This window comes from Podarcis gaigeae, assembly GCF_964106915.1.
Source record: "Podarcis gaigeae genome assembly, chromosome: 17".
Classification (NCBI taxonomy): Eukaryota; Metazoa; Chordata; class Lepidosauria; order Squamata; family Lacertidae; genus Podarcis; species Podarcis gaigeae.
The window spans coordinates 9,743,353-9,765,108 of record NC_139694.1 but is presented as its reverse complement, the minus strand read 5'-3'; the positions used below and the strand labels follow the sequence as shown (position 1 = coordinate 9,765,108).

At 46.2% G+C, this 21,756-nt stretch overlaps 1 protein-coding gene across 2 annotated transcripts in view; it reads right to left on the bottom strand.

Moving 5' to 3' along the window:
- EPHA1 (EPH receptor A1) overlaps positions 1-21,756 on the bottom strand; it is a 79,982-nt gene that overhangs the window by 17,109 nt on the left and 41,117 nt on the right. For both annotated transcript variants that reach the window (XM_083718628.1, XM_083718627.1), the window contains exons 4-7: positions 16,425-16,815; positions 4,240-4,395; positions 2,749-3,087; positions 256-380 (exon numbers count right to left, since the gene is read on the bottom strand). In XM_083718628.1, coding sequence (XP_083574754.1) covers positions 256-380; positions 2,749-3,087; positions 4,240-4,395; positions 16,425-16,815 — 1,011 coding nt within the window. The remainder of the gene's footprint in view (positions 1-255; positions 381-2,748; positions 3,088-4,239; positions 4,396-16,424; positions 16,816-21,756) is intronic.

Sequence of the window (21,756 nt, the reverse complement as noted above, 5' to 3'; positions counted from 1 at the left end):
GAAAGGGAGTTCAATGGTGCTTTCTGAAGGGACCAGCTGGGTGAGCAGCTGATCCACCCACATCTCTACCTGCCCCACACCTAACGTCACATATGACATCAGGTGTGGTTTGGGGGAAACAGCCTGGCAGGCAAAACTGAATCCATGGGCCAGAGGTTCCAAACCCATACGCTATAGGACTTGAACACCTTGTGAAATGGAAGGAGAAGATTGATGAAATTTGCAGGTGTTGAGCAAAGGAAGAGCATCTCTCACCTTCTCAAAGTACATAACCTCGTAGTTCACGGAGCTACGGCTGCGATGTCGTGTCGGTGACCAAGTCACAGAGAGGCTGCTGTCATTTCGCCTTGCCAGGATGAGATCAGTCACCTTGCCAGGGACTGCACATAAAGAGGAGAGATGGTCAAAGTGTAACCTGCTCTTTGCAATTCATCCCACACCCCCATTCCCTTAGTGAAAGCTCTGGATCTCATTGCTTTTCCTGACTCTGCCCAGTTAGCAGCAGATTGACTAAACCTAACAAATTCTGCACAGAGCTTGCCCTTCTCTGAGCCAAAGTAAGGCGGCTGTCTCTAGGGCCACATTTGGGCTGCCATTAGAGCAGCAGACCAGGAGACCCATGGATCAGAACTTGCTAGCATCCTTCACACATACTTTCGCTCCTATTTGACTTCACTTCCTTCCACTTTTTGGATACTGCTTCTTGTACACAGAAATGCATTTCTAAGAATGACACAACTCTTAAAGGCATCTTGAGGCACAAGGGTGTGAATTTCCAACATCACCTTTGTTTCTGGGAAGCCCACAGACTCCAGAGAAGAAACCATAATGCTATCTGTGCCACAACCTGCCTTAGATATGTCCTGGATTATCTCTGCATTCAAAAAGACCACCTCTCTTTATAAGTTGCTTTCTGCAGCATAAAAATCTGACTCTTTAAAAACACACACACATGCACACGGTAGAAGGAGCAGTTCATGTGTTTATGATGGCACCAGGGAACTCAAAACAAATTTTGCCATTTTGCCTGGCAACTCTTATACTGAAGAATCAACTTTCCTATTTCACTGATGAATCCACAACAAAGGTTTTGCAGATTAAATACAGTGGTACCTTGGGTTAAGAACTTAATTCGTTCCGGAGGTCCGTTCTTAACCTGAAACTGTTCTTAACCTGAAGCACCACTTTAGCTAATGGGGCCTCCCGCTGCTGCCGTGCCGCCAGCGTGCAATTTCTGTTTTCATTCTGAGGTAAAATTCTTAACCCGAGGTACTACTTCCAGGTTCGTAACCCGAAGTGTTTGTAACCCGAGGTACCACTGTACACGGTTTGTGATAGTGGCCACCAATGTGGATGGAAAGGCCTGACAGGGATATGGGAAATGATTTTGTTAGCTTGGGTGAACACAAATAAGCTTCTAATTCTGTTGCCATCATAAAGCAAACAGAACGATAAGAGTTCTGCCAAGAGTAACTAGGATGCATAAGAGGCTGAAGAGCATCTACGTTACAATAATCTGTTTATTCAATTAGTTTTCAGACCAGCGCAACAGGCTTGCTACATCTGCCAAACTTCTCTAGAGACCAGCATTCCACCCCCACCCTAGACAATAAACCACTGAGCTTTAAATACTGGACAAATGTCATATCCGGTACAACAGAGAAATTGTGTTGACAAAATACAGCACCCTGCTCAGCAATTACGTATCTCTCTCTTGAGGACTGCAAATGCTTTACAGTCATTACCTCAACATTCCTTTCACCGAGGTGGGGAGCCTGTGATAAGATGTTGATGGACTACAACTCCCATCATTCCTGGCTGTTGGCTAAGCTTTCTGGGACTGACTGGAGCCGGAGACCAGCAGCAATTGGAGCCCCACCCCCCATTCTGCCGTACACCAGCCCTTTGTAGCAGGACTATGATTCCCATACTGTCGTGTGGGTAGGGAGCTGAGGCTGACAAAGAGAGTGGGAAGCCTTAGTGCTGCCTAATGTAGACCCTTCAACATTTCTCCGATGAAAATAGGGATGTCCTGTTCCATAACAATAATAACAACCCATCTGACTGGGTCGACCCAGGCACTCTGGGCGGTTTCCAGCATACACAAAAACATAATAAAACATTAAACATTTAAAAACCTCCCTATACAAGACTGCTTTCAGATGTCTTCTAAAGGTTGTATAATTACTTATCTCCTTAGCTCAGGGGTTGCACAACTCCCATACCCTCCAACATTTCTCTGATGAAAATAGAGGTGTCCCGAGGAAAAGCGGGACATTCTGGGATCAAATCAGAAACCAGGATGGCTTCTGCAAATCTGGGACTGTCTCTGGAAAATAAGGACACTTGGAGGGTCTGCTAAAAAGTTCATGGCTGGAACATGAAGAAAGTCAAGGACTCCCTTGCTCACAGCTCATACTTTTAGCCCCTACAGTACCTCAGATTTCGTCAGGATCCAAGCATCTAAGACAGTTATGGCCAAACGGCCTTCCAGCTGTTTTGGGACTTCAATTCCCATCATCCCTGACCACTGGTCCTGTTAGCTAGGGATGATGGGAGTTGTAGGCCAAAAACAAAAGTTTGGCCATCACTGATCTAAGAACTGTAAATTTGACCCCTGCACACACTCATTTGCAATTAACTAATCAGTGCAGTGTAAGGGGAAAATGCAGCTCGGCTGCTGCTACAACTTTTATTTGCTTTGGTTGTGCTCACTTCCTCTTCCCCATATACGTCGCAGCGACTCACCTGCGTGGCCCACCAAAACCCGGACAGGAGAGCTGGTGCTGCTGCTGTGCAAGGCAGGGCTGAGCTCTGACACACCATTATGAGCCCGAACAACAAAGCTGTAATTGGTGAAAGCCTCCAGGCCGCTCACAACCACACTCTGCTGGGTGAGGTCTAGGGCGCCGGGAGAAAAAGTCACGCTGCTCTCGCAAGGTCTGCACTTTGGGGAACTGCAACGCTGGCAGGAGACGCTATAGGAGAGGTCTTGGCGCCCACCCTGATCCGTGGGTGCCTGCCACGAAAGGGTGACCTCAGTCCCCTCAATAAGTACGGTGACATTGTGAGGAGCCGAAGGGGGGCCTGGAAAGGCAAAAGGAGGCAGCGTGTTAAAAGTACAATCCTGCAAAGAGATTCTAACCCTATCTGTACCTACCGTATTTTTTGCTCTACAAGACTCACTTTTTCTCTCCTAAAAAGTAAGGGGAAATGTCTGTGCGTCTTACGGAGCGAATACAGGCTGCACAGCTATCACAGAAGCCAGAACAGCAAGAGGGATTGCTTCTGAGATTCAGAATATTTTTTTTCTTGTTTTCCTCCTCCAAAAACTTGGTGCGTCTTATAGAGCAAAAATACAGTGTACCTTAAAGCTTATAAATATAGTGCGCTGTAGGGTTCTATCTAGATTTCTTTTTCTTTCCTTGCACCTGGGGACAGGTACAGTGGATATAAATATCTTCATTCCAACTTATTATTATTATTTCCATTTCTATACTGCTTTATGTTTTAAATTTTAAAAATCTCAAAGCGGTTTTACAGCACATTAAAACATCAAATGAAACAATCCAGAATAAAACCATTTCAGGTTTCAAGGAAAATGTTTCAGATCCTTCTCTTAAGTGACATTTTGCTTTTCCCATATTTATTTACTTACTTAATGTTTACGGCTGTCCCATGGCAGAAATACTCTAGGAAGGCAGTGTGGTGTAGTGGTTAGTGTGTCGGACTAGGACCTGGGAGATCAGGGTTCAAAACCCCGCTCAGTCATGCAGGTCACTGAGTGACCTTGGGCCAGTCACAGCCTCTTAACTTACCACACAGGGTCGTTGTAGGGATTTACAGAGGGAACCATGTATTCTGTGGCCAGAGACATCTGGAAGACATATAAAGGAGCAGCAATTCGGAACCTCCAGATCAGTTTGGTCCACAAGGCCGTTTGGGGCAGGCTGCAGCTACCCTGCCATTTGCATGACATCAGGTGCAGGACAGGTAAAGCCACAGCTGCAAAAAACAACCAGGAGCCTTTGCATGCACCCTTGATTGTTCCTTTACAGCTGCAGCTTGCATTCAGCGCCACTAAAATTTAGAACCGAATGCCACTTGCTCTCCTTTTGGCAGGAATCAGAACCACTCTGGAGCTTTCCTATTTGTTGAGTAGGTGCATTTTTCAAGTAGGTGCGAACGGGGTTCCACCTGCTCATCTGGGGGACCACAGTACTCCCACCCAGGACTTACGAGTACAAGGAGCAGTTTCGTCCTCAGCGGGAGTCCGAAAGAAGTTTTCGAGGCAGGGGCAGCTTGTGGCAGCAGGAGAACTGGAGAAGCTGTTTGGAGGGCATTTGAGGCACTGGTCGGTCTTCAGCGAGTGACGATAGAACCCTGGCTGACAGGCTGTGGAAAGGAGAAGCAGATTAAGTCCCAAGTAGCTAACTTAAGCGGATGCAAATAACCATACATTTTGGCTATACCCATTTCTTTTAAAATCCAGTTTAGGAATGCAATTATTTAGGAATACAAGCACCCAGCAAGAGGTGCAGAACCTCATCCCTCAAGATGTCACCATACACGGGACATATCTTGTTTCTAACTTCACAGAGGAGTTGGAGATCTTCATTCCTTGTCAAGGAACAACATCATCTCATACTTAAATCCCCTTTGGATAATTTTCAATATCTATTCACTGCCATTTCTCTGCTCTCCCCATACTCTCTTCTTCATGCCTATATTCTCACCAACACCACCCAAAATGGATAGTCTGTCTCCTGCTACACTTTTACCCACCCAATTCTGGCTAGGTTTAAACTTGGCTTTGTGCGTTGAGGTAGCAATGGGCTGCCGCTGGGAATTCTCAGCAGAAAGTGGAGCTCTGATTGGCTGGGTGTTGTGCACCAGGAGCCATGTCGGCTTGAGCCAAGCAGGAAGTTGTGGCTTTTAAGTGTCCGGGGGCTCAGGATGCCGTTCCATCAGTAGGTGAGAAACATAGGGAAACTCACTGTTGGTGGCAAAATTTTGGGCTCCGTTTATGCTACAATTCTGCTGGAGTGCCGGAAAAGCATATAATATGGTACTAGAGGCTAACTAGAGGGCCAAACTAGAAGGGGTTTGTCCTGTAGTTATTGTCAGGAGCTCAGCCTACACTCAAGTAGGACCCTGGCAGAGACACACACCCGACTGGCATGTTCTCTCCCTCCTGGTCGATCATTCAGGAGCTTCAAAAGCTTTCTTCAGCCCGAACATCACAGCGACCGATGCCAACCGACACCGGCACACTTAGGGATTCACAGAGTTTGCGCATCATGCATAACAGACCTCAGCAACTCAGCATTTTGGCTAATATACTTTATTTACATATAAACACACACGGAACATTGCAACATGGCTCCCTCTCTCTCTAGCATCAGACAGCAAAGAGAATGAACAAAGGACAATAATCCCACTTCACGGAACACAATAACACAAACATCCTGTTTCCGTCACTTCCCACTCTGTGGAGTCAAAACATATACAGTCACATGATAGAGAACAATCCCATGACTGCAATCACAGAGCAGGAATTTTAACAGTTATCCCCTGATGTGCATTTTGAAAATAAAAACAAACACCTTGTGTCTGGTGAGTCACCAAAACAGAACCATCAAGTGTATGCCTGCAACTTTAACAATTTGCCCCTGCCATGGTCTCAGATAGAATTGGGAGTCTCTGCATCTTCCATTTGTAATGGGGATTGGAATTCTTACGGCTGCAAGTACATGCTTGGGAGTTTATGGGTAACGAAACTGCTGAAATCTTAGAAGCCACAGTAGTGGCTGAAAATGATGTCCGTTGATTTGGAGGAGTTCTGTTGGAAGCTGGGTTATACCAAATGCAGAGGAAATGAGGAGTGGCGCTGACACTTTTCTTGAGGTGATAGATTTAGGATGGATATGGCATTAATCTTGTCTTTGAATCGTATGCTTAGGATTCTCGCCCCCCCCTTAAAAAGTAACTATTGTTAAAGAAGAGGAGAATGATCCATAACAGGACTTCAACCCACCTTACGTCTCTGTGGAAAAGAGGTGGGCTACAAACAGTGTTCAAAACTCCCATTGTTCTAGGTGCATTTTGCGACTGGGAATTTCATTAGCGTGAGCAGTTTCTGAGTTCTGGGCACAGTACTGTACCTAAGATTTCAGATTAAAACTGCAGAATGGAAGGAAAGGAGGACCTTTTTCTGCCTCCCCGCTTCCAGCTAGTCTCTCAAGACTGGAGAAGAGACCCTCTTAAGAATATATGGGGGATGGACAGGGGAAGGACTAGACCATGTGAAAAATGAACACAATATTTTAGCTGCAGTTCATTCATTTCCAGCTTTGTATTCTTGTTATAAAAAAGTGTGCCTTTGCACCCATAACCTAGGTTTAAGGTGCCATTTAGCTCCTAGCTTTCATATCTCTGTTTCTAACACTGGCTACAAATGTAATGAAATAAATACAATAATGCTGTATTGGTGCAAGGTACTTTTAAGTATAATGTAGGGCAGCAGTAGCCAAGATGTCACCCTCCAAACGTTTTTGGACTACAACTCCCATCCTCTCTTGACTATTGATCATGGTGGCTGAGGCTGATGGGAGCTGGAGTCTAGCTACATCTGGAAGACATCACATTGGTGATCACTGCTGTAAGGATCCCTTCAGAGTATAAAAACATCCAGCGAAATGCTGAAAAGCAGCTATTCATTTATACAGAAAAGAGGTTCCCCTTGGGGACACACCTCTGAGATTTGAGGTTAAAAGTTGCTCTTTTCCCTAGTGACTACAGTCCCTGCATCTCAAACCTGCTCCTGCATCTTCACAGTCTCATCTGGCTCTTGGTCACACTAAACTGTGACAGAACATTCAGAACTGAATTTCATATATCAACACTGATCTCCCAAAAAATAGCAGCTCTGTGCAGGAAGAATCGGGTTCCCAATCTCTTTAAAGCAATTAAAATCAGCATGTGTGCTCACATGAACATCGATGCGGGTTCCAGCGGAACACCCCCCCCTGGGGGGGGGGAGATGGTGGACTCTCGTTTCTTGGAGGTTTTTTTAAGCAGAGGCTGGAGGGCCATCTGTCAAGTAGGCTCTAGCTGAGATTCCTGCATTGCAGGGGGTTGGACTAGATGACCTGGGGGGGTCCCTTCTGACTCCAAGAATCATACTTTTGTCTCCACCTCACTTTCCCCAGTGCTTTGCCCAGTCTGTGCCCATAATTAGGAGGTCACCTCTCTGCAGCATCATTTTTCTGGGGCACGTTACCTTACCCTAAATGCCCCAATGTGTTTCTCTGCCACTGTGCATGGCAGAGAACTGGTTCTTACTTCCGCAGACATGAAAACAGGGCGGGAAATTGTGTGGGTGTCACAAAGGGAGTGCTGCCGACCTGGGGAAGGAGCAAAGGTGAACTAGGAATGCAGGCAACAGGCGCCAACAGGATTATGTCACCACAGGGAGGGAATGGAATGGAAATCGGGCAAGAATTGGTTTTTAAAAAAACTACAAAAACTACAAGGTAAACAGCAGGTGGCAGCACCCACTGTTCTATGAAAGCAGATGTTCCCTTCAGAGCCCTTTGTCTTCTCCAGAGTGACATAAATATACCCATTTTTCCCCCAAGCCGCACTCATGAATTTGCCAAGGTATTCTGATATTGGGTTAATTATTCCCTACCCTAATGGAATGCAGATTCACCACATGGTGGCAACCAATTGGAACTAGATCGTCTGGCGCCAAGTGTAAAGCTGTCTCGGGAGGACTATACCACTTCGGAATGCGGTTGGGAGATTCCACAGGGTTGAATACTCCCTCACAAAGAAAGTAGGATTCCTGCACATTAAAAACAACAAGACTGCCAGCAAACTCCAACTTCTCCATATTTTTCCTTTGCACCCATATATACCTGCTGACTGAGGATTACATCAGATGAAGTAGACTACAGTCCACAAAACCTTATGCCATAATCTTTAAAGTGCCACAGCGCCTTTTGTCATTTTTGCTGCAACGGACTAACGCGGCTGTGACGTTACCAGATATGAGAGAGTGCTGGAGGGGAAATAGTTAAATAGGTTGCACAGACAGGACCCAGGGGGGTGGAGTCAGTGGGTCTATAAAGGAGTTCCGGGAGGAGTTCTGGGAGTTAGTTCATTGGGAGCTGTGGGTGGGTAGTTGGTTGGTTTGAGTGGGTTGGCTGGTTTGGAAAGGCAGTTGGTAATAGAGAGACAGTTAGGGCAGTTGGTCCTTGAGTGTGGGGTGGTAACAGAGATAGAGAGAGGAACATAAGACTAAGAAAGTAAAGAGGAACACTGTTTGGAATGCTATAATAGTTTTAAGTCTGAAATAAAATACACTCTTCTTTATGAATTGAAAAGCTGACTGAGACTGAAGTGATTTTACTGGGGAGGACCTGGTTGGTGGCAGCGGATTAGTGGTGTACAGGTCAATAGTCCGTGAGACGACTGGGGGCTCCGTACAAACGCCACAGCGGTTAGCCCCTCTGGAAATCTTATCCTCCTCCCTGACCTGCTAGCTTTCCACACAGAAATTTATTTTCTCCTGGACCGTCGAGCATTTGGCTGTGTAAGCCCTTGTTCGCTGTCTGGAGTGGTATAGTTCAAAGGTTTATCGCCTCAGCGAAAACAAGATCTGAGGGATTCCTTTCTCATATGCAATGAATGCAGATGACTATACACTTTGAACCTACAGGAAAAGCGGAAGCATGCTATGTGCTGGAGGCCACCTGAAGTTCAACTCCTCCTCCAATGCCACCCACCTCTCCACCCCCCCACCCCAGTTTCTGGGATTGTTCTACCTTGGAATACAGGAGCTAATTACTTCTGATTAAACTGGGATGGATTAATTCAGAGCAGACAGGTTTATTTCCTCGGAGGAACACATAAATTGCTGGGTGTTGTGCCTATGCTCAGTCAGTTTGCCCTGAGGTGAGCATTGCCTCTTACAAATAAGGCGCTCGGGTGTGTTTTGCGCATTATGCAGTGACCAACTCAGGTTTCCCACAGAACATACACCTGACAACAACAGTGTCGTCTGGGGCTTGGTGTCAGGTGTGACAAATAAGACCAAACTCCCCACATGGCAAGAGTCCGTCAGAGGAACCCCTTCACAGAGTGTCACAGGGAGCCTTAGCCTATCAAAGTTTTTCACCAGGGCTTTCCCCACCAGCCATAACTCTTGTGACCTCAGTTCCAGCACCTCTCAGGTGGGCGCTGTTGCCATTACAGACCCTCCAAGTGTCCTTATTTCCCAGGGACAGTCCCAGATTTGCAGAAGCCGTCCTGGTTTCTGATTTGATCCCGGAATGTCTGGCTTTTCCTTAGGACATCTCTATTTTCGTCAGAGAAATGTTGGAGGCTATGGAGTTATCTGACCCCCAAGCCATCTGAAGGCAGCTTCCCTGTATAGGGAAGCTTTTTAACGTTTAATGTTTTATTATGCTTTTATATATGTTGGAAGCCACCCACAGTGGCTGGGGCAACCCAGTCAAATGGCCAGGGTAATAATAATAATACAGTGGTACCTCTGGTTGCGAACGGGATCCGTTCTGGAGTCCCATTCGCAAAATGAGCAGAACGCAACCTGCGTCTGTGAGTGCATGGGTCGATTCGCTGCTTCTGCGCATGTGCTAGACGTCATTTTGAGCGTCTGCGCATGCACGAGTGGCGAAACCCGGAAGTAACCCTTTCCGGCACTTCCGGGTCACCGTGGGACGCAATCTGAAAAGACGTAACCTGAACTGAACGTAACAAGAGGTAGGACTGTAAGAAGAAGAAGGAGGAGGAGGAGGAATAGGGTGTTCCTATTTTTATTGGAGAAATGTTGGAGGGTATGCCATTATAAGAGGACAAGGGAGGCCTTCATGGTGAGTTCCGGCACCTGTTTTTCGAGAAAAATAGCACTGCAAAAACCTACACCGAATAGGGAGGGTCACGGGTTCTTTTTGTTCTGCAGTAGCTGCAGGGACAACTGGGCCCGATCCTGTGGCTTGCCAAGGGACTAAGCTCCTTAGGCAGACAGGCAGACAGGAAATCGGATGCAACCTGGGAAGGCTAAACATCAGGCAGAGACACCCCTCCCCGGTGTGGGGGTGGCAGACAGTGGCACCAGCTCAACCACCACCACCCAGCAATTATCTTTAACGAGGCCTGTATGGGCTCATTAAATGGAAGGAAGAGAAGGGAGCTTCCCACCTTAGCTCACTTAGAGCAGCAGAGCTAAGGTTCCCCGTTAGGGAAGGGAAGAACTTTTTCTGCCTAACCCCCATGCTGCCTCTGTGCGCCCACAAGCCAGCGGTTCCCACCTCCACTCAGACACGGCATGTTACGGCTCAATTGGTTGGAGCGTGGTGCTGATAATGCCAAGGTTGCAGGTTCGATCTCATAAGAGACAGCTGCATATTCCTGTGTTTCAGGGGGTTGGACTAGATGATCCTCAGAGTCATTTCCGACCATTCTATGATTCTATATCCAGGGTGGGGAGAATTGACCCCTCCCCTGGGTAGGGAATCTGTTATCAAAGCTAAGCAGGTCTCAGCCTTGTCAATGCTCTGAATTGGGGGACTCCCCATCGCAAGCTGCTCTAACCTTCCCTACAGATAAATAAAGACAAAAATGTAATTACAGTGGTACCTCTGGTTGCGAACGGGATCCGTTCCGGAGCCCCGTTCGCATCATGCGCAGAATGCACGATTCGCCGCTTCTGCGCATGACATAATTCTGAGCATCTGCGCATGCGTGAGCGGCGAAACCCGGAAGCAACCCGTTCCGTTACTTCCGGGTCGCCGTGGGACGCAACCTGAAAAAACGTAACCTGAACCGAACGTAACAAGAGGTATGACTGTAAATGCTGTATATAAATTCACCTCTTGTCTCACAGTTCCTTATACTCTTTTAGGGGTCAGCACAATCTGCCATTTGAAAAAAGAAAGAAAAAAGAAATTTACATCTGTATCCGAGACCGAAAGGCACTCACCCCAAGGAAGGAGTCAACATTCCCTTTTCAAGAGCGACACCACAGAGGCACTGACTCAATCCCTTGTTGTCCTCCCCTGTTCTTTTCTGTACCCACAGAAAAGGCCATGGCTGTGGTTGCATCTATTCTCTATCTAGTATGAAAATGCCCCACAATGCGCCAGGGGGCTCCAAATTCAGCTCCCTGAGAACCCCAGCTTTCATTTTAAACGAACAAAGGACACATTTCTAGAGTTTACGCTTGCAAAGACAAACTTGAAAGCAATACCTCGTGAAACCTCCAGAGTCTAAGGAAGCTTCAATAGAACACCCATCACCGTAACTTTGAGGGGGTCCAATGTGAAACAGCAATAAACCTTGGATAGCAGTAATCTTCAGATATACAGTGGTGCCCTGCAGGACGAATGCCTCGCAAGACGAAAAACTTGCTAGACGAAAGAGTTTTCCGTCTTTTGAGGTGCTTCGCAAGACGAATTTCCCTATGGGCTTGCTTCGCAAGACGAAATGTCTTGCAAGTTCAGTGAGTTTTTTTCCTTTTTCTAAGCCGCTAAGCCGCTAATAGCCGCTAAGCCGCTAATAGCCGCTAAGCTGCTAATAGCGCTAATCCGCTAATAGCCGTGCTTCGCAAGACGAAAAAACCGCAAGACGAAGAGACTCGCGGAACGAATTAATTTCGTCTTGCGAGGCACCACTGTAGTTTTAATAAATTGCTAACCACAATTTCGCCAAGGGTTTGTCAGTTATCCCAGTGCATTAATTGACCAGAGCACCAGAAATCAGGGGCAGATTTATTACTTCACAGAAATACTGCTTTTCTTTTTACCCTGAAAGTAAAAAAGGGTACAGATTTATTTTTAGATTTTGAAATCAAAGCTGAAAATTCAGAAAAGAGGCTCAGAATATCTCTGAGATGATTAAGGATAGACCTATAGGTCAAGCCTATGATGAAAGTCTGGCTCACTATGGCCTTCTGCGTTCAAAAGAAGGGAGTTGTTGCTGCTGCTGTTTTAATTTATATACCACCCTATACCTGGAGGTCTCAGGGTGGTTCATAGAACAAAATCCAAATATAAAACCACAAAATATATAATCAAAATCAAAACAACAACCCAATAACACCCCCCCAAAAAACCCCCCACATTTTAAAAGGGTATAGGATGTCAATCGAATCAACCAAAGACCTGGTTAAAAAGGTATTCTAGCTCTGAAAAGCTCAATATCTGCCTCTTCCCAATGGTCAAGCTAATGCAAAATAAACCATGCAAATTAATTTTGCATATATATTGCATAATTTGGGCAGGTTACACAGAACCCTGTGTCCAACTATCTATCTATCTATCTATCTATCTATCTATCTATCTATCTATCTATCATCTATTTATTTATTTATTTATTTATTTAACAAAATGTATATCCTGCCTGAATGTCACAAAACCACTAGGCAGTTTACAAAGAAATATTAAAATTATCAGTAAAAACAGTTCAGAACATTTAAAAATAATTAATAATTTAACGTTTGTGTGTGTGTTTGTGTGTACACACCCTGAAACAATTATGTGTCTGGAATCTCAAGACAGGCTCACTTAAACAAAAATGTTTTAAGTAGGCACTGATAAGAGTACAGCGAAGGCGTCTGCCTAATGACTATAGGCAGGGAGTCCTGCCACACTGAAAGACCCATTTCATACAACTATGGAATGAGTATTATGTCGCACCAGTAACAATGCCAGTTCTTCAGATCGGAGTGGTCAAGTGGACACATGTGGCATAAGGCAGGCGTGGCCAAACTTGGCCTTTCAGCTGTTTTGGGACTACAATTCCCATCATCCCTGACCACTGGTCCTGTTAGCTAGGGATGATGGGAGTTGTAGTCCCAAAACAGCTGGAGGGCCAAGTTTGGCAAAAGGCAATCCTGCAGGTACACTGTTCTAAAGCTCTTACTGTATTTTTCGTTCTATAAGATGCACCAGACCACAAGACGCACCTAGTTTTTGGAGGAGGAAAACAAGAAAAAAATTATTCTGAATCTCAGAAACCAGAACAGCAAGTGGGATCGCTGCGCAGTGAAAGCAGCAATCCCTCTTGCTGTTCTGGCTTCCGTCATAGCTGTGCAGCCTGCATTCACTCCATAAGACGCACACACATTTCCCCTTACTTTTTAGGAGGGAAGAAGTGAGTCTTAGGGAGCAAAAAATACAGTAAGGACTTTAAATACCAATAGGTACACATTGGACTTGTCGCAAACTGCAGTTTCTGGGTCAAGCACAAGGAAAGCCGCACGTAAAAGTACATTTATGCAAACGTTTTTAAATTTTACTTCTTGAAAGTTTAAGCGCAGAACAGACAGCAGCTATGATCACAGCTAGCTAGCCTTACTAGCTAGATTTGCCACTTCCTTTCATAAGGAGGCAGCCCTGGGCTCACCCTCCATGGCAACCCAAATTAAAGTCCAAGAATACTTCCCTTAGTATTTCCATCTTCTCCGCCCACCCCAAGTCAGAGCAAAGGTCAGAGTTGTACAACCCCCTCGCGTCCCGTCCCACACTTCAGCTCTTTGTATGCTCCTGTTTGGAAGTGGCGTCACCCTGATCCTGGAACAAAGGCCAAAAGGAGTACCTCTGGCATTCTGCCAACGCTGGGTGGGTCCAGCAAAAGGTTTGGATCCAGACCTGATCTTAGAAGTGAACACCCAGGTCTGCTGCCAGTCTGAGACACCTGGGACAGAGAGATACCAGGAGAACAGCCAAATCTGCATGCCTTTTATTGTGAGTCCTTGGGAGCTGGCAAGAACCCTTTCTGAACAAAAGAAACCATTTCCCATCACGGCGTGGCGGATGGTTTGAAAAGGCGAAAGCGGACAGCATCATGAAAGCACCATCTTAAAAACTGTGTGCGATTGCTCACACACATGTGCATACATACAAATGTGTGCATGTGTGTGGGAACCCTCTTTTTAGAAAGATGCAAGCTAAATGTCAACCATTGTGATTGACAGCCCATCTGTATAACACAGAGATCCTATGTTGGATTGCCCTGTGCAGAAGCCACATATTGCTCCCCATTCTTGGTGGGAGATAAACCACCCACCATTTTACGCTTTTCAGGGGCAAATAAATATGCAATAGATCTAGATTGTGTGTGGAATAGATGGGGGGTGGGGGGTGGGAGAGAAACAAGTACCGTATTTTTCGCTCTATAAGACACACTTTTTCCCTCCTAAAAAGTAAGGGGAAATGTGTGTGCGTCTTATGGAGCGAATGCAGGCTGCGCAGCTATCCCAGAAGCCAGAACAGCAAGAGGGATCGCTGCTTTCACTGCGCAGCGATCCCTCATGCTGTTCTGGCTTCTGGGACTCAGAATATTTTTTTTCTTGTTTTCGTCCTCCAAAAACTAGGTGCGTCTTGCGGTCTGGTGCGTCTTATAGAGCGAAAAATACGGTACTCCATCTCCATTGATTCTAGAATAAAACGCTGTGTGTGCACAGCCTAAAACCGGCAGTTCTCATGTGTCAATTGCCATTGTTCCATGTGCCTTTTCTCTTCACGAAGGCCTCCATTTTTATTTTGCCCTCCAAGTCCACTAACTCCTCCCCACGGGTTTGAGAAACAGGGACAATTCCTTGAACTCGCTCTCTGAAGCCACCTCTCCCTTTGTCTTGGCCTGAACTGGGTAAGGGAGTAGCTTGTGTGTCAGCTACTACCTAGGCGGGTGCAGTGAGGACCTGCCTGGGCAGGATGTTTCCCCGTCCCATTCCAAGGGACGGCTCCCAACCCAGGAGGGTGGAATGAAAGCAGTAATGCTAGCAGCTAAGTGGAAAAACTGGCTGAGCTGTGGAAGCAGAGGGGCAGGGAAGGGTGGATGTCTGGAAATGTTTCCCAGTTCTTCAGCTAGCAAGACCGAGAAGTGCAAGGACTACCAGGCCTCAAGCGGTTGCCCTGGAACTTCCTAGTGGTGCAAATTCCTTTTACAGGACAGAGCAGCCTAATGAGAAATCCAAAGAGGAACACCCTGAGGAAATCTTGTCAATATATATTACCTTCCCTACACCTCATCACAGTGAATACTAGCTCTTAGCTGAAATGTTGGGAGAGAGCAGATTGCAGACTAAAGAATTAGGCTTAGGCAGAAGTCATTTTCTGTCGTAAGAGAGGAAGCTGTCTTATAACCAGGTTGGGCTTTTCGTCTGCTTAGCCCAGTAAAGGTAAAGGGACCCCTGACCATTAGGTCCAGTCGTGGCTGACTCTGGGGTTGCGGCACTCATCTCGCTTTATTGGCCGAGGAGCCGGCGTACAGCTTCTGGGTCATGTGGCCAGCATGACTAAGCCACTTCTGGTGAACCAGAGCAGTGCACAGAAACGCTGTTTACCTTCCCACCGGAGTGGTACCTATTTATCTACTTGCACTTTGATGTGCTTTCAAACTGCTAGGTTGGCAGGAGCAGGGACTGAGCAACGGGAGCTCACCCGTTGCGGGGATTCGAACCGCCGACCTTCTGATCGACAAGTCCTAGGCTCTGTGGTTTAACCCACAGCGCCACCCGCGTCCCTTTTGCTTAGGCCAGTATTGTCTACCAATTGTACTGGCTGGTGGTGGCTCTCTCTCCAGACCCCCCCAGCTCTTGCACAATGCCTGATCCCATTTTTTGAGTGAAGATGCCATGGTTTGAACAAGGAATACTATGCATATACTCATCTTCCGAGACATATTCCCTTTACTTAGTTGGTACTTCAAAAGCAATTTGAGGATGGAGTGTATGGAGTGTACGACCAGCTACATTTTTTACAGCATGCTTGTTTTGTGTGTGTGTGTTTATAGTAGACTGTTTTGGGCAAACAAATGTTTCATTGGCTGCCTTTAAAGGTTTTTGACTGTGTTCCCTTTTGCCATTTTTCTCATGGCCTCTGGTTGAAACAAGTAGAACATAAGAAAAATATATCCTACTAGTGCTGGGAAAGAGAGTTGGGATTTCCTGTCTGAGATTCCAAAATGCTTCAGGACGGCCCTGCAGATACAGGTAGCCTATACAGCGATACCACCCTGACCCAACTCCTACGCCCCGGAGGTGCCCAGTTTAAAGAACTGGGAGACACTCATCAAGTGAATCAGTCTAAGTCACGCACTTCCACGTCCCAGAAACTGGCTCCAAAACTTGGAAGGAAATAAAAAGCAGGTGGAAGGACAGGTATGTCAAACTAGTCTACTTACTTTATAGTCAGAGGGAGAGTGAAACAGAAAGACAACCTGGGAGTTGCGCTTGACGTATAAACAGCAATGGGAGTCAGATAAGCTGATGCGCCCCAGTAAGTTGCGTGCAATGAGTAAACTTTCCACACCTTCCACCCTGCGAACTCTGGCGTGCTCCTATCCCGAGATCTCCTCAGGTACCCGCCTCCTAGCTTGCGCCATTATGTACTTACCAACACACCTTCCCCCATCCTCCTCGAAGCCAGCGATGCACACACAGCGGCCCACCAGGACCAGCCACTCCCCATCGGGACTGCAGTGCATCTTCGGCGGAAGCCCTCCGTCCTCGACTGCGTTCTTTAAGCAGACACCAGACACTTCTTCCAGTCCCCCCGAAACAGCTAGCTTCTCTGGGAAGTGGGCCAGTCCGCGCACAATGTCCGAGCAGGTCTTGTAGTAAACTCTCACGGAAACCAAGGCAACGCAAGCCCCCGAGTTCTGAAAGGCCAGGTAGAAGCCGCGTTGCTGCAGGTTGTCTATGTGGCACACCTCCATGTTCAGCTGCATGTCACGCGTCATGATGTCCTGCGCCGTGAAACTCCGGTCTCCTGCCACAGTGTTGATCTGCAGGAGGAGAAAATGGGCATGAAGTTTGCACATATTCAGCAGAATCAACTTTCCCCTGTAATATAGGACTTAAGAAGAAGAGGAGGAGTTTGGATTTGATATCCTGCTTTGTCACTACCTGAAGGAGTCTCAAAGCGGCTAACATTCTCCTTTCCCTTCCTCCCCCACAACAAACACTCTGTGAGGTGAGTGGGGCTGAGAGACTTCAAAGAAGTGTGACTAGCAGCTGCATGTGGAGGAGCGGGGACGCGAACCCGGTTCACCAGATTACAAGTCTACTGCTCTTAACCAGTACACCACAATGCAGGTGAAGGTTTCACACATCTCAATGTTCACCTATATGCAAAAACTCCCACTCTTTGTTTATTATTTATTAAATTAATGTACTGCCCTTCATCCGAGGATCACAGGGCAGTTCGCAGTATGAAAAGACAAAAATACATAAAATGGTAACAAACTAAAAACAACCCTCTCTCCAGTTTTAAAGACCCAAGGTTTCCCGGATCTCCAGCTGCTGTTGGACTACAATTCCCATCATCCCTAACCACTGGTCCTGCTAGCTAGGGATGATGGGAGTTGTAGTCCAAAAAACAGCTGGAGACCCAAGTTTGGGAAACCCCAAATTAGCCCAAAGACTGGGAGACAGGGAATGCTTTTCCCAAATTGTATTAAATTTAAGTAATTTGGACAGATTAAAAAATACAAGCACATCCAGGTTTATCTAGCCTTCTAGCCAATGCATAGGGAGATTTCTTTTTCATGTGGAAGATAATTCAAATATGTAACAACAACACCCACAGCTGAAAATGATACACCCCAAATTCACCAAATTCTTCAGAAATCAAACAATATAAAATGGCTCCTGAGCCCTCCAAAGATAGATGTATCACCCATACACCTTCCCATTCATAACCATCAGAGTGAGGAATGTGGCTTAACCAATAAGTATTTCCATCTTTCTAAGGTTTAGCCTGGTTTTCGTGCTAAGCCAGATAGGAGGAATTTGTGGTCCTCCAGCTGCTCCTGGGCTACAATTCCAATGAGCGTCTCATGGAATGGTGAGTGGTCAGGGATGATGTGAGTTGTAGTCCAACAACATCATACAAGCCACAGGTTCCTCATCCCTGGATTAAAGAATTCCCTGCCATGCAGTATGGTTCATAATGGGACTAATGGAAGATTTTTTAAAAACTACTTGCTAAATGACTAGAGTATATTAGAGTTGAACAGTAACACTGAATCACATGCACGTATTTGACACAGAAATGAAAGATGGCTAGAGAATGCTCAAAAAAATCATTGATGCTGCATCTAACTCTGAATTAACTGAAGAGTGATTGACTACTTTCCTACAGCAAGACTACGTAGCGAAACCTGCTGGGAATAAAGAACAATTCATTCAACTGCTATCTCTCTGGTTTGGATGTACTGTATTATATTTACATAACGATCATAAACATTTCAGAGTATGAGTCAAAGAAAAACTGGTTTGAAAACTGTATCACAGGTCAAATGGAATGCAAATAATAATTCATAACATTATCAGCAAGTAGATAATAAGCACACATAGGATATCTGAGCCTGTATCATCCTTAAAAAAAAATCAAGAAAGAAGATCTGAAGTTTACATAATTGGTTTGTCAGACCTGTGTCCGGCAGGTTCTGACAGGTACCTTTAATTATATAATGGAAATATTTAGAAGAAAGACACCAGCAGGATCACTCCAGACGAGTGGGACTTGCCCATACTTGTTGCACTCTAGATCTTATTGGCTAAAATCCAGAGTCCATCAAGTCCAGCGTCCTGTGGTCAGCCAGATTGCCTCCAGGCAATCCACAAGTAGGACAGGAAGGCAATGTCCCTGGAGTTTGTCCTCCAGCAACTAATATACAAAGATACACTGTCTCTGAACATTGAGGTTCCATTTAGCTATCATGTCTAATGGTGTGTTTGGTTCTGCACAATCTCCTAGACCAGGCTGATAAACAGCTACAGCTGCAATCTTACATAAGTAATCTTTGGTGAAAAAAGAGACTTCCTTCTGAGCAGACATGCATAGGATTGCACTAGGAGGCTGTTCTGACAATTTTTCTTTTTAGAAGGAGGAGAGAGGAGGGGGTTGAGCTGCCCTGACAATATGCCCAATATTCACAAGCCATACAGAGCCCACTGTGCAACTGTGTGGAATGTGGCCCTTGCACAGGTGTTGTTGTTGTTTAGTCGTTTAGTCGTGTCTGCCTCTTTGTGACCCCCTGGACCAGAGAACGCCAGGCATTCCTGTCTTCCACTGCCTCCCGCAGTTTGGTCAAACTCATGCTGGTAGCATCCAACCATCTCGTCCTCTGTCGTCCCCTTCTCCTTGTGCCCTCCCGTCCATCTTTCCCAACATCAGGGTCTTTTCCAGGCAGTCTTCTCTTCTCATGAGGTGGCCAGCCAAAGTATTGGAGCCTCAGCTTCAGGATCTGTCCTTCCAGTGAGCACTCAGGGCTGATTTTCTTAAGAATGGATAGGTTTGATCTTCTTGCACAGGTACCACAACCCAAATACAGGAAAGCGTAATGCTGCAAAGAGAGAGGCCCAATGCCTAGATCAGTGCCTCCCAAACTTGGGTCTTCAGCTGTTTTTGGACTACAACTCCCATCATCCCTAGCTAGCATGACCAGTGGTCAGGGATGATGGGAACTGTAGTCCGAAAACAGCCGAAGACCCAAGTTTGGGAAACACTGGCCTAGATCCATCTCCTTAGCTGTGGGAAAACGACCCCAAAATGCTAAAACATGAAACAGGAGTGTACAAGGCACCCTAACTTGGAAAGAGCTTGCATGGAAATCGAGGCAGAATACTTCCCCAGGTGAAGGTGTTTCAAATTAAATTACAGTGGTACCTCAGGTTACATACACTGTAACCTGTATCAAGCTAACACTGGTCAAAAAGGGGCAACTGAGCATCAATTACTTAAAGCAAAAGTTGTCATACCCCAGCTCCCAACAGCCTCAATCAGCTTAGCCAATATTTGGGGGTGGTTGGAATTCGGCTGCAACATCTGGAGAGCCACATGCCCCCCCCCTAATTTAAAGTATTATTTTCACAGAACTGTAATGAAGAGAGACTTGGCTGCACAACCTTCACCAAGACCAAGGGAGATACAGTGGTACCTTGGGTTAAGAACTTAATTCGTTCCGGAGGTCCGTTCTTAACCTGAAACTGTTCTTAACCTGAGGTACCACTTTAGCTAAGGGGGCCTCCCACTGCCGCCGCGCGATTTCTGTTCTCATCCGGAAGCAAAGTTCTTAACCTGAGGTACTATTTCTGGGTTAGCGGAGTCTGTAACCTGAAGCGACTGTAACCTGAGGTACCACTGTACACAAGAGGACAGTCTTGCTTTTGTACACCACTCCTTCATTTCAGTAGGGCTTGTGCAAAAAAGACTTTCCTACTCCCTTTTAAAGCAGGTGTGCCCAACATCTGGCCTTCCAGATGTTGTTGGAATACAACTCCCATCATCCCTCGCCATTGACCATGTTATGGCCATTGAACATGTCCTATGCCCTTTTAAAAATGTGGCTCTTTTGGGGACGGGTTATTGGGTTTTTGTATTTATTTTGATTATATACATTGTGGTTTTTATGTTGATCTTTTCTGTGAACCGCCCTGAGACCTCTGGGTATAAGGCGGTATATAAATTCAACAAAGAAGAAGAAGCATAAGGTAGGGCTTTTTCACACAACTGTAGAGTTGGAAGGGACCACGAGGCTCATCTAGTCCACCCTCTGCAATGCAGGAATCTTTTTGCCCAAGGTGAGGCTGAAACCCACGACCCTGAGGCTAAGAGTCTCACGCTCTACCAACTGAGCTGATGGTACCTGGGAGTCTAATGAAATCTGGAAGGTCACAGGTTAGCCACCTTTTAAAGCTTTGCCTGAGCCCCCAGCATAATTTATCTCTTCTCCTTGTTGGCTTCTGCAGGGAAAGATCTTGCATCGTTCCCACCTTTGCTCTTCAGATCAAATGACGCACTTATTTGCTTCACATTGACCACTAATTTCCTTGCCTGACTGGCTTCTCTTTCCACAATTCTTATGGGCCATCCACCTTCCAGCTGTTGTTCTTTCTTTGATTATAGTGCTGCCTGCAGTGTTAGATAAGTGCTATTTGCTCATTTAACCCATCCACAGGGACAGGTTGGTTGGTTTGCTGTCTTAAAAAACGAAACAAAAAACTAATTATTACGTTTAATCTGAAAAATGCTCCAGGCAGGGAAGGAAAACTTTATCATGGTGTCTTGGGAATCCAGCAAATCAGCCCTCAGCCAGAGGTGGAACCCAGGGGTGTGTGCCAGCAGTGGTATGCGTCCCAGAGGAGTGCGCTGGCAGCGGGGAGCATCCCAGGGGGTTAGCCGGCGGTGGCAAGCGTCCCAGAGGGGCACCACCAGCGGTGATTTCACCCCCCCTCAAGGATGACATCTGGGGCGCGCTGTCCCCACCTTTCTCCGCCTCTGCACTCAGCACAGCCTCTTCTGCTTCAGATTGACAGGACTCATTCCTTCCAGACTTGATCCTCAAGAGAAGAGGATCTCTTGAGTGAGGAGAAGATTGTACATTTGCCCCAGTTGACAACAGCGGCTCCTGTTTGTAGGAGTCTCTTTCGAAGGGCAAGAGTGGCCTCTTTTCGGAGAGGTATTCCATGCCGCCTTCTATAAAAGGCTTCCCTGTCTTTGTGGAATACCTGACAATCTTTAATTGTGGTCAAATAATATGCAGTCAGAACCAGCCAAATGAAGAACAACTGGTATATTTTCCCTGTCTGAAAACTGTCTGCCTCCAAGACACATTTTTTTCTTAATCTGACTGAAGAGCACATTGGTGCAAATAGCTCCCCACTTGTCCATCTGTTTGCAAGGAAGCTGTTATGAGCATCTGATCACTGTGGTATTTGCA